The sequence below is a fragment of the Xenopus tropicalis genome, chromosome 1 (genome assembly GCF_000004195.4).
Source record: "Xenopus tropicalis strain Nigerian chromosome 1, UCB_Xtro_10.0, whole genome shotgun sequence".
NCBI lineage: Eukaryota > Metazoa > Chordata > Amphibia > Anura > Pipidae > Xenopus > Xenopus tropicalis.
The window spans coordinates 76,028,018-76,041,556 of record NC_030677.2 but is presented as its reverse complement, the minus strand read 5'-3'; the positions used below and the strand labels follow the sequence as shown (position 1 = coordinate 76,041,556).

Sequence of the window (13,539 nt, the reverse complement as noted above, 5' to 3'; positions counted from 1 at the left end):
CTCCCCATGTGCCAGAGTCCTAAAGCAAAATGCAACTTCTTCCCCAATTCTATTTGGTGTAAAAAGAAATGGAATTGTGTTCAGTTTTTGTATTCTCCTCCTTGTAAATGTGCTGTACATCTCCCTTGGCTTCTTATGCTAATCAGAAGCTGCACTGATCAAATGAATGTCTTTTCTATGTGTTTAAACTTAACAAGTGTTAACCTTCACTGGACCAAACTGTGTGTTTTGCTTCAGAGGCTTGCATATACTTTATATAAATACGCTGCTGTGTAGCCATGACAGCAGCCATTCAAGTTGAAAGAGGGCAATAGGGTGAACAGTTATTTAGCAAACAACAGAAATGCTTTGTAGAAAACAATGGTTTTAGTACTTTACCAGGTGGAAAAACAGAGGTCAAATGGTATATATACATATATACAGAATACAGAAATATAGAATGAAAACCTCTGTCAAGTGTTTTAGAGAGAGAATTGCCTATACTGGGGATAGTTTTAGAAATGCCTAAAGCCCATAATACTTAGCTAGTAACTAGAACAATGAAAGTTTCCTGTCACTGATCTATAATGTATTGATAGGAGACACCTACTTTCTATACAAAATACATGTTCTTTTTAGACCCAAATGACTCTGTGCAGACAAGGAGTTGGGTAATGAAAGAAAACTGCAGACAGGAAATGCTGTGGCTGTTTCATATCTTTGCTAGGCACGCAGCTCTTTCATTTTTGAGAATCAAATCAACTGACTTGCCTCAATTTGGAGGTGAACCGGCCACGACTATAGTTAAAACTGTTTTGACAGATGAGAGCAATTCTGCAATACAGGCAGTTACCTCATGTTCTCTTTTCTGTGAACAGTCACATACATTTCATACACTCTTCCCTGAGGAACAGCCCCGGCAGGAATCAGCAGGCTCACTCCTATAAAACAGGAAGATAAAAGACAAAACACAAATGCAGAAATCAGTTAAATAATAAGAGAATAATACTTGAAAATGGAAAGGGAAGGCAAAACCCATGTTTAAGTTTCTAGAAAAATGCATTTTATTTTGCAGGGTAATGTGGAAGTTAAGCCCTCAAAGCTCAGATGAAAAATGTTGCCATGGCGATTGAAGCCTTACTCATGGCTCTCAAAAGCAAAATAATTGGTGAGGAACAAAATGCTCAGAGAGAAGAGTGAAAAAAAAGGTAACATTTTCATTTTCAAACACAAATATTGGTATCTAACATTTTACAGCAAATCACTTGGGAGGAAGGATGAAAGTTTTAGTTGCACTACACCTGGGAAATCAGAAGAAAGACAATGTCACTAATGTGGATCTTTTTATTGCAATGTTCTTTTGATATATCTAGCTATATGGCTGGTTCAAAAAATGTTATAAAATATCTGCCTTTGTTATATATAGTGAGTATATGGGCAAGCTTTGATGCAGTGTTGAAAGTTGCCAACCATTGCTATAGTACAAATATACAGCCTGACAATCACTCTGCTGTGTATCACTGGGGAATTCTCTGCAAAAAGGCAGAGATTCTTCCATAGGGTAGTGCTGTTTGTATATTGCAAACATATCCAGCTAAGAGTCATTTGAAATTCAATAATCTACTTTGAAATTGAAGCATTAACATAAGGCAATGGTAGGCTACTTGTATCAATCACTGTTGCTCTGGAAGTAGACATTTAGTGATGAGATTACCTTTACCAACTAGCTAGTAAGTGCTACTAAAGTGAGTATCATGAGACACCAATGGCACATATATTATACATTCATATAATAAATATGCATATGTCCAATAATAAATTAAATGAAGAATCACAGAGATGGTTTTCACATACCTGTAAGGGGCAATATACACCTATATACACTTTTTTTCAACATGAGTAAACTAAATAGAACTTATGCTTAAAATACAATCTGCCTTTTTGTTTAATTATATGCATATTTCTTGTTAGTTAGAAAAAGGGCATTATTTTGCTTCCACACTTACTATCTCATTATTAATTAGCTCAGTTAGTTTAATTAAACGGAGTTCTGTTAAAACAAGCCCCTCCCTTCATCCTTTGTTGTGACTGTCCTGGATAAGCAGAAGTCAGTTATGTAGGAGGATTATATTGGCAATGGTGCTAGCTCAAAAATAAAAAAAACAACCATATATTTTCTAAATTAAAACAATAGACACAAATCATTACTTACTATTACTTTATTTTGTATAGGGAAACAAAACAGAAATGAAATCATCAACTTCTTACCTGAATTAGGAATAATTAAATGACCTCCAAGTGAATTGAAGGTTCCAAAAGCAGTGCATGATGGATCCGTCTGTCTTGCAAGGCTTTGGTTCTTCATATTTAGAGTATCATTCTCCAGTAAGGACTGTGTGATTTGTGAAGAAAGCTTTGATGTATAGTCAGACAGGTCATCTTGAGGAGTAACAGTACCTGAGGAATTGTACACTTTAATTTTCAAATTAGGGAGAGGGTCCAACAGAGGGGAATTTGTCATTGGAATCTTATCTGAGACATCATGAAGGGCATAGACAGGCCCTCTGTACATGGCTGCTGCAGATGTGAGATCAGGAGGAACTCCCAGAAGATCTATGAGTAAAAACACAGTCAAAATAATAGAATTATTATACTAACCATTTACAGTTTTCAATAGAAACCTAATCCACTTGCACTAGAGTGGTGTTTGTAGTTTCTGTATGTTGCCCACAGTCCAAAAAACATATTAATTAGAAACATGGTTTATGGTTTGGCTGAATTTGAAGTGACCAAAAATGTAGATTTTAGTTTTAGAGGGCTGACAGGAGTTTAGAAATACACAATATTGTAAGACTTCAAAATGGAGTTTAATGGAAACGGATAACCTTTAGTCTACAAACAATATTAATTTACGTGCAATTATAGTCAAAATCAGCAGGTTGCATTATTTGTTCTCTCTAATGTGACCCTTTTTCCTTTCTCCACATTATTTAGGAGCAAGCAAGGGTCAGTTTTAAAAGCAAACAACATACATATTTAAGCAGTAGGCAAATTTCTAAAATATAACAAGCCGGAAGAACCGATCAGTAAGATGTAGTACTTGCAGTCTATCTTATTTTATGGGACTTCCAGTGAAAGCCATTATGTAATGGGGAAATTTAATTTGCCACTAAAATCCTGGCTAAACAAAGCACGTTACAAGCTTGGATATTTCCTTACCAGTATAATGTGCATCCTGTGCAACTGTACAAAAAACAGTCAAAAGTGTTTGATTTTTGTATTGCTAGAACCCTAAATCAAATGATCTAGTAATCAAAAGATCACTTTCAATTTCAATGGCAATGGGTAGAATGGCTGAGGCTTAGTTCAACTGCACATCCTTCATGGACAAAATAAGGAAATAATGGACAAATACAAGCTCTCACCTTGTCTTGCTGCTTTGATGTTGACAGCTTGAAATCCACCATTTAGTGCAGAAGTGTCAATGATGTCAGATTCAAAGCCCCGGTGATTCTTGCGATAGACAAATAGCGCCACAATAACTGATATGGCTAGGCACACAATCACAGCAATCACTATGCCAACGTACAGTGCCACATTGTCTGAGCTTGGAGCAGCTAAAAGACACAAAAATGAATTAAAAAATGAATTAAAATTTATTTAAAGTTTTGTGTTATTCACAATAAAACTGTAGTTAGCTGGTTAGCTCAACCACAACCACAACCTACAAGTGTTTCCTTCAGTTTAAAGGTTGTCCCTACTGATACAAAAATACTATTACCAATACTATTAGCATTGCTTTCCTTGCATTGAGATATTTATGGTGGTAGTTTTATGGACTGGAAGCTCTTTAAGGTCAGATTGTAAGGCAGATAATGCTGCACATTCATGCCCCGATAAGACTCAATGAACCTAAATGTATTTGGTGACCACAACACAAAATCAGTTAATACCACTATCTATCAATTCCATCAACATGCCTCCTAAATGGACATCCACATCCCATCAGAGGGGTCTTGATTTAATATATTTTTTTTTTTATTTAATAATAATATTACTTCTTCTTCTTCTTGGAACCTAGCACCAAATAGTTTCTGACCCACGGTTGTATAAAGAATCTCAATGACCAGAAATAACTCTCCTTAACTTATTTCCAGTCTTTGCACCATCATTTATATATTCTGCACTGTTTATTTCGTGCTAGGTATTCTGCCAAAACTTCACCTATTCACACATCATTTATGGTGCTCCAATCAAGGCTTAGCTATTCTCCTAAACAAAGAAAGAGTCTTCTATTTTCAAACAGTAGAGGTAGTTGGAACTAGTGGAAAAGTCACAGATGCACTTGCGCAACCAAAAGTGTAGGAAATGATTTTCAAGGGGATAAAACATATGACAGTAGTATAATAAGTGCCACTAACGAACAATGGGGATCTACAATAAATGGCCAGTGCTTAGTTAAAGCCATCTGAGCTACATTTAAAACTGTTTTATGATTTTTCCCATGGAGGATTTTATGACAGGACATTTTACTGTGCATATCCTTCCAAAACTATTTCAGAGCAAATGACAGTTGGCTAGGTCTGAATCCATGTGTTTCTACATTTAAAAGCATTTAAAAGCCTTCTCTAAATCATGTTTCAGGCAATAATGTTTATTTCTACAGAATAAATGTCCCTGCAGGGAGACCTGATTTACTGAAGGGAAAAAATATAGAAAGTTGCCCAACACTGAGCAAATGAAAACATGTATGGTGTAGTTAGATTCACGCTGAAACGGCTGAAAGAAATTAAGGTTAAAAATCAATGACTAACATTTATGTTGATTAAAAACATCTTATAATTTGGGAAAATCTGTTAGCATAGCTGGAGCTGCAGCTACTGCATTAATAATAAAGGGTTTGTTAACCCCCAAAGCAATAATGGAATACCTAATAAAGCGGAGACCATAGACAGCAAAATAATAATCATACTAATTACTAAGAACTTGTACAGAGGCTTGTTGTGGGCATCTTGCCCAGCTGCTTACTAATCCACAGTAATATAGAAACTTGAAAGGCTTCCCTGAATAGCACAGATTTCTCTTTTCACCTTTGGAGTCTATTAGAGAGCATGGAGGATAAAAAGCAATGGTCAGCAGCGTTTCTGAAATTGGTGGAAACCAAGATAAGCAAGGATTGGTTCTGTAACACAGCTTCATTTATTCTTCTTATGTACTACATCTATTCAGTACTTCCAGAAACACCTTGCAGAAATGTACTTTCTGTACAGTAAATGCTTTCTTTGCTGGATCAATTCAGCGTAGCCATGGATTTCTCAGTGTTCAAAAAAAAAAAAAAAACTTAAGTCCAGCATTTTTAAACCTCTTTATAGTCTGGGTAAGTATAGTTTAAAGAGCACACATATTAATTACTTTCAGTCCTTTTCTGTAAACTTATAAAATACACAGAGGAGCAGTCCATATAAACAAGCAAGGTGCATGAAGACATAACACATAAGGAAGAATGACTATGCCCTCTGTAGGTCTTTCTATAAACAGAATAACTTAAAATTTTGTTACCTAATAGAACTTTCCTCAGGAACAAGGATTGATTTAGGCTAATAACCCTATGTCAGTGCCATAAACATAAAACTTACTTTCTCTGTTCCACATGTCAATGTAGTAATAAAAACATCATTTAGTTAACATTAATATTTTATATTATCAATTATTGTTATATGTATTTTAAACATTTCTTGCACATTCACTTATTAAAGTGTACAGTGCAGTGTATAATAGTGCTGTTTTCCCAGAAGATCCATGAAACACATTGATGGCTGCTGCTGATTTGCAGGAGAGCACTGGGTATTCTCTTCCAATACCCTGGATTCATATGTAGTTTGGGGAACTCAGTAACAGACAAATCTCTTCTAAGACAGATGAATGAAGCAGCTAGGTGATGCCTGTGTATCGGACAGGAACTGAAATTGAGCAGATGTTGCTGATCTAAGAAAAGGGTTGCAGATGCACAATGTAGCTCTTCCGACTATATCAAGATCATTTCAGCAATGTTCTTTACATGACTGAAATGTGGTTAGTACTGTAAAGATAGTAATGAGATTTCTAGGCTAAAGTGTCTGCTTCAAATCTCATTAAGTACCAATTTAGATCTAATAATAACATTATCCTGGTTTAATATACCGTGGTAAGAAGAAAAGAATGGGAAGAAATGGCTACAGTAATTCCAGGAATTTGTTTCTATTTATTTATTTATTTGTCATGACAGCGTCCATTCTAAGGAATATAGTTAGGCTACCCGAGCTTCCAGTGCTAAATTGGCAGCACTAATGAGCAAAAAATATCTTCAATTAGAGAATCTGCGATGCAATGAGAATGAAGTGGAGGAAAAGCTATATTTAGCATTTTTCAAGGGTATGCATGGGGCATTAAACCTTAAAGGGTCTGTATTATGTGTAAATAAAGCCAGTGTAAAGATTTGGGAAAAGTCATATTTTAAATGACCGCAATGGAGTGTGCAATCTGGGATGTTAAAATGGACTTCATTATTTTTCTATTATTTTTACACAAACTCCATCAATGCAATAGGACTGACAATCTAACCATTCCCATTTCCCACCTTTATGTGTACCAAAAAATTCTGAGGTTCCTTTTCAGGTAGTGCAAGTGGCCAGATGTCTAACATTGCTATCTGCATAAACTGGGAGGAAGGACTACACCATAAAGACCCAGAAAGATAAACATGCCATGATAGGTAAAATAACATTATATAATAAATTAATTTGTTTTGATTTGTAGAGGAAATATAGAATGCATTATAGCATCTAGTTTTAAAAATATCTACAGTTGTATATGGTAAGGACTATAATTACTGGTACAGTGCCCTTTCTGGTCACTACTGGTGCCAATAGGTGCAAAAATGTCACTCTATGTATTAAATACGATATTTATATATAAGCTCTTTTGGGCAGGGCCCTCTTCACCTCTTGTATCGGTAACTGATTGCTTTATATGTTACTCTGTATGTCCAATGTATGTAACCCACTTATTGTACAGCGCTGCGGAATATGTTGGCGCTTTATAAATAAATGTTAATGTAATGTAATTCTCTTCTGTATTCATATTGCCTGCACCTGGGACATTTGGCCTTACAGTTAAGCATAGTGCTCCTCTTTGTTCTTGTATATATGTATGTATATATATATATATATATATATATATATATATATATATATATATCATCATCAATAAGATATGGGAGCTTTAGGTTGGCTAACTAATGAGAACATATGAGCACACGTGCTGAATCATTTGTGATGTAACCTCTCTAACTGGATTTATAGAAACACATAAATATAACATACAAATAATAGATAAAACTTGCAGATCTATTATAGTCACTATACAGTGTCTAGAACTCTATGCCTAGTATTTGTATATATTCTTAGAAATGCTGCAATACAACTACACTGTAATTCTGCCAGGTTGCAATGCATTTCCCAAGGTTAGACCTTTTGACTTCAAATGTATTCACTGTTTGCTTGAGTAAAAATGTGGAGAAGAATTAAAGTATTTTATAATACAAGGACATAAAAACCAAGAATCAAACTTACAGGAATATTCATATTCTTTTTGTGTTTTCTGCTCATGGATTCTGGGTGAATGGGGGTAAATCAAACCTTAAAAAGAAAATGAAAACAGAAATGGAAACAAAAGACAATAAACAAAAGGAAAACAACATAAATCATGGAAATAAAAATGTTTTAATTAAAAGGCAACAGACTTTATTGTATGTAAATTTTAGTCCAATGCAGAATTATGATTGTGCTTCTTCTGCCTGCTTGAAAGGTTTCCCTAGAACTAATAACTAGCCAGATTGAATTTCACAGCCAATGTCAGTCTCAACTCACTAGCTTTTCAAATGCTTCAGTTCCTTCTTCTGTTGAACATAAACGCTAATGGATCTATTTTATTTCAGATATCAGAGGACATTTGCATATAGAAAGACTTTTTGCTTTAAACTTGCCACCAGCTTTAATTCCAAGACACACTGTCTAGGAGTCTCCAATATTTTGTAATTGAGCCTGAGTTGGTTAGTTATGTAATGGGAAAAATTTGGATTGGAAACAAACATTATGCGACTTTTTCGTATTTTTTGCGATTTTTTTGTCGCCGTTACGACTTTTTCATAAATTGTCACAACTTTTTCGTAGCCGTTACGACTTGCGCAAATTGTCGCAACTTTTTCGTAGCCATTACGATTTGTTCATATATTGCCGCGACTTTTTTGTATTGAGCGCTCGTAAACGGCGGGCAAACCTTTCAGACTTTGCATGATTTTGGAAGCCTCCCATAGGACTCAATGGCACTTTGCAGCTTAAGCCTGGCCCAAGGAAAGTCTCCCATAGGACTCAATGGCACTCTGCAGCTCCAACCTGGCCCAAGGAAAGTCACGATACTGAAGCTTGAATGAATCCGAAACTTTCGTACTCGGCGCGACGGCTACGAAAAAGTCGCGACAATTCGCGCAAGTCGTAACGCTACGAAAAAGTCACAACAATTTACAAAAAAAATCGCAAAATACCGATCATTACGAAAAAAACGCATTCGGACGCTTTTCGGACTTTCGTGGATTAGTAAATGTGCCCCTAAGACTAGTCTGATACCTAGAAACTGCTTCTCTTTATTGGGAATTATTTGCTGACTCCACAAATACTCCAATAGAATTGTTTGTTAAAATATTGTAATTAGCATCATTTAAGATGGGATAACTCATATTGCTTATTTTAAGAAGAGTCTGTATGTATGTAAGTATAACTTTATTTATAAAATGCTACAAGCTTGCAAAGTACACATAGGGAGGACAAGTATTATAGTATATATAGTAAATAAATATAAATACACAGAGATTAAGCGCCATGTGGTAAAAGACAGTGGGAAGGAGGCCCCTGCTGTGATACCAGAATGTGAGGTACCTATAATATTCATTCTATCTCACTAGCTGTAATACTTATTGCATAGGAATACAGTACAGTTTCCTCAAGCAAGTATAGAATGGATAAAGCTGCCTAAATATAAATTCAAACAGCAATTTGTTATCTAAATAATCATTTTCACTTATAAGAGGTATTAAAAAAACAGTGCCTCTTCCTTGTCCCCAACTACAAACAACTAAACAACTATACGGGGTTATGCAGTTCACATTCTAAATTTGTCTTAGTCTAGAAGCCCAGTCAGATGTTTGGTTTAGTAATTCTAATAGATCTCATTTTACTATGTCAACCTCTCTATTTAATCAATTAAAGCTCTAAAGCAGTGTCTGCAGATTCCCAGAGGGCTCACTGAAAACCCCTTTCAGAAAGAAAAAGAACAACGTTTTTAAAGATAATTGTACTTTTCATTTCATTTCATTTGTGTTGTCCCAGTATAATTACTGAAAAAAGGTGGGAAGGTCCTTGGTTAAAACAAGATACACTGTGTTATAAAAACACTGTGCACCTGTAGCATGATGGTTAAATTAAAGGGGTTGTTCACCTTCAATGTCCATATCTTTTTAAACTACCAGCAATGCTTCTTAGAAAATCCATTTTCCATAAAAAAAAAGTAAAAAGGCCACTGTAAATACCTGTTAATACTTTCATACCTGTTAAATCAGTCTCTCTGATCAGTTTTCTGAAGTGATGGGAGTGGCCTATTTTAAACCTAGCACACTGAGAACTTAAATGTTTATCATCACATCCAGGCTTTGCCCTTACTTATTTTCCTACTGGGCCAATTCAATGGTTGCTTGTGCACGCTGACCAGTTGAAAGGTCATCGGTTAATTTGGCAAAGAGACTCAGCTTATCCCAAATCTAACATACTGTTTCCAAGAAGGCAGCAGGTAGCATTTACAGGTTAGCCGTTTGAAAACAAACATCTGATTGATTGCTGTGACTTACTAATGTAGATAAAGACAATTTTTTCATATGAAATATAGGTTTTTACAAGAATGTTCTTCTTAGAGGTTGCAAGAATTGCAAATAGGCTTTAGAGGATTCCAAGAGGAACTGAAAGTTACATTAAAGCCAACTGATACAACCAACCTATGCCCGTGGCAATAGAAATGGATATTTATCCTGTAATTTGATATAACTGCCCTTCTTATCTTACAGCCATGAAAATCAATCTAAAGCACAAGAGGTGCCATCAAATCAAGCCGTTTTTATTGACTATCCTTAATGAAATGTTGTTTTGTGTGGTAAAATAACATCCACATTATAAATGTTTTAACCTATGTTAGCATGATATGGAATTTTGTCTGGAATTATCCCAAGAAATGAACCACTTTTTAAAAAAAATTCTTTACGGACACCTTGACAAAACTGCTGTCAGCTAGAGTCATTTGGAAGCACAGCCTAACTGTAACCAATCAATTCAATTCAACTTCCACTGGAGCCTCTTTAATACTCTAAGATCAGTGCAGTAATGGACCAGCGTGTGTCAGGACCTCACCGTATGGCCTCATTTTTGACAGGCTGAGAATAGATTTGGAGATATATTTTCAGTAGTACCTGCAAATGCTATATCAGAATTGTATCTAATACAAATGATGTTTCTTTTTTGCCACAAATGCATGTATTTTGCATAACTGGGTTGCTGCAAATTCTAATAGACTGACAGGTATAGATATAGATAGGTACATAAATACATGCATGCTTATGGTAGATACATATCCATTTATCTGCACATATATAACATTTTTGGTGCTGATGGCTCAAACTGCTGCTGGATTGTATTTCCCACCATCCCCAACAGAAGCATTAGGAAAATGACTAGTTTTACAAACATATATTGAAACTGTACAGGGCCCAACTTAATATCCTACTTTAATGCCCCCCCTCTATCCACTGGCAAAGGCAGGATCCACTTCCCTACATGCCTGGCACTAGCACGCTTGAACTGTACCACATCATACTACTGTACTTCATCATAATACCTTGATAAGATAATTCGGAGGCCATAGAAATTAGTTATAGGGCTTGATTACTAATCAATTTAAGCACAATGTCATAGGTATAAAATGGGCATAAATCACCATATTTCATACTGATACATTTTACACAGCAATCCAGTTTTACAGTGTCAAAATAATGTGCATGTGATTTCCCCAAATTAGCATTCACACTAGTAAATTGTGGTTATGTTGTAGTAACACTACAAGAAAGCAGGTTGAAGTGACACATTGGCCCTAGGCATATTGTATGTACTTTTGTGCTTACTTGCCTTCTGGTATGTTAAGGTTCACATTATATGAAAATATGAGATTTATTGCAAACATTAACACATACAGTATCAACATTTCATAATTTAACAAGGTAGTTTGTAATTTTCTGCTGCTCCATTAAAACCTGGATTTAGAGATGCAGCCAAACCAGCTATTTTGCAAAGCAGCAACTAGCCTTCAATTTAATATGAAAATGCAGATGAATCTGTTATGAAAACATATTGTGCAAAATGTACGCTGGCGTATCTGCTCCTCATTACTTTATGATCACAGTAGAAACCTCAAATCAGTCAACATAAGGCAAACTGTGAATACATTATCACTAAAGGTGCCACTGTCTTTTCTCATGCAGTAGAAACACAACAAAAATCTGTGTGTAATCTTCAAAGCAATACACGTGTTCCCTTCCATAATTAATTCATACATAATAATTGCATGATAATTGAGAAAGAGAAGTTCCTTAATCAGATACATGAAGAAGAAAGGGTCAGAATACTGTTGCAATTAAGTCATTGTCATTTATCACTATTGGTTTCGTAGTCCTGTAACAATTACCCATACAATTTGGGACAAAAGGCTCAACATTATTATAATTAGAAGAAATATTAGAAGTGAATTGCTAATTGGCTCATGCTAATTTTAAAGTAAATGAGCATATGGTGGCTTTATTGATACACTGCCATTATTATGTTGTTGGTACCCTGCTATAGGCTTGCTTGTTTATAAATCTGATTGTTAAGAGAGCTGTCTTTAAACCCTGTTTTTATGTCTTACTGTATTAAAAAGGGGCTTTTATGGGTCATACAATGTAAAAGTAACCAAGTGGCTGTATGTGAGTATAACCTAATAAAGTCAATTTTGTTGACCTGCACTTGCTGTGAACTAAAATTTCAAGCTATTAGAGAAGTGACTAAGTATACTGTCTGATGGGGTTGTGGTTGTATGAATAAGTTCCTCACATCTAGCTTCTTATATGTGAAATATATAAGGCAAACATATTGCTCATTACCCTTACCCTTATTGTTATTGTTTAGATGATCTTTTACCCCCTAATTCTGCTCTTTTACCAGTAGCATGACTAAATGGTCATGAGTGCTGAGAAAATATGTGGTCTTGCTCCCACCCTCTTCTTTATTGCAAAAACCTCCAGTCACTGCAAATGTACATGGGTTGCATTGACTGACTCCTTAATCCTTCAATGATTTTTAATTCTTTTGTGAACAAATAGAAACATCTTTGTCGATGGGTGTGCCATAGATCAAAAAGACCTTAGTCAGTTACAGCCCCTGTAGCCCTTATATTTACTGCCTTGACCACCAGCAAGACTATATCTGAGTGGGATGGATAAAAGTTAGATAGCAGGTATATAGAAAAAGGAAAAAATCAGGTATACATATTTCTTGGGTAAAATGTATATTTAGAAGAGAATTGGCTGTTAGTAGGTCAAATGACATGACCAGGCTCACAGTGCGAAGATATTAGTCCAGCTCAGCAATAAAGTAAGCAGACAGAGCTGTAAGCAAATGCAGAACTTCCTATGGAAGCAGAATAACTGATCCAGCACATAGAAATAATTCTCCCCTTCCCTGTGCAGCCATATACCATATCCTTATAGTCAGAGATATGCAAATGTTTCAGTGTTACCTTGGGGAATGGCTAAGCCCTCGGCAAAAATAATTCTAGGAATAGGTGCAGGGAGTGAAACAGGCTGCCAGAAATAATGTGTCACTTAAAATTAATGAAAAGCTGGGGTGAAGGAAGTGTGAAAGCAGGCCAGGTAAACCAAAAGCTGAGCATAGGTGCATGGAGACAGGGAAAGAAGGTACAACATTTGGGTGGAGGACACCTCTGAGAGACAGATACACTGTAGCCCTGTATATAAAATATGCCTTGAGCAGGCACTAAGCACAGGGCTAATGCTGCACTTTACCTTCATAGTAGCTTCAATCTTTCACTTATTGAATAGCATTCATATAAGGGACATGCAAGAGGATATTATTTGTCCTTCCGATGTGCTATCCCTTACATACAGGTATTACACACCTTGTGTCTCAACCCTTTCTCCTTGTAGATTGTAAGCTCTTTTGGGCAGGGCTCTCTTCATCTCTTGTATCGGTTATTGATTGCTTTATATGTTACTCTGTATGTCCAATGTATGAAACCCACTTATTGTACAGCGCTGCGGAATATGTTGGCGCTTTATAAATAAATGTTAATAATAATAATAATAATTACATATTCCCTAAAAAGTGCAAATGTTTCTGCCACCAGAATCATAGCAGAGGGCACAAATTAATG

General features: G+C 35.7%; 1 protein-coding gene across 2 annotated transcripts in view; it reads right to left on the bottom strand.

Annotated features, from left to right (window-relative positions):
- unc5c (unc-5 netrin receptor C) overlaps window positions 1-13,539 on the bottom strand; it is a 221,631-nt gene that overhangs the window by 23,570 nt on the left and 184,522 nt on the right. Inside the window, exons 8-11 of one of the 2 annotated variants that reach the window (XM_004911103.4) lie at window positions 7,590-7,655; window positions 3,405-3,596; window positions 2,248-2,592; window positions 833-920 (exon numbers count right to left, since the gene is read on the bottom strand). In XM_004911103.4, coding sequence (XP_004911160.2) covers window positions 833-920; window positions 2,248-2,592; window positions 3,405-3,596; window positions 7,590-7,655 — 691 coding nt within the window. The remainder of the gene's footprint in view (window positions 1-832; window positions 921-2,247; window positions 2,593-3,404; window positions 3,597-7,589; window positions 7,656-13,539) is intronic. The other variant, XM_002936737.5, reaches the window with a different exon arrangement.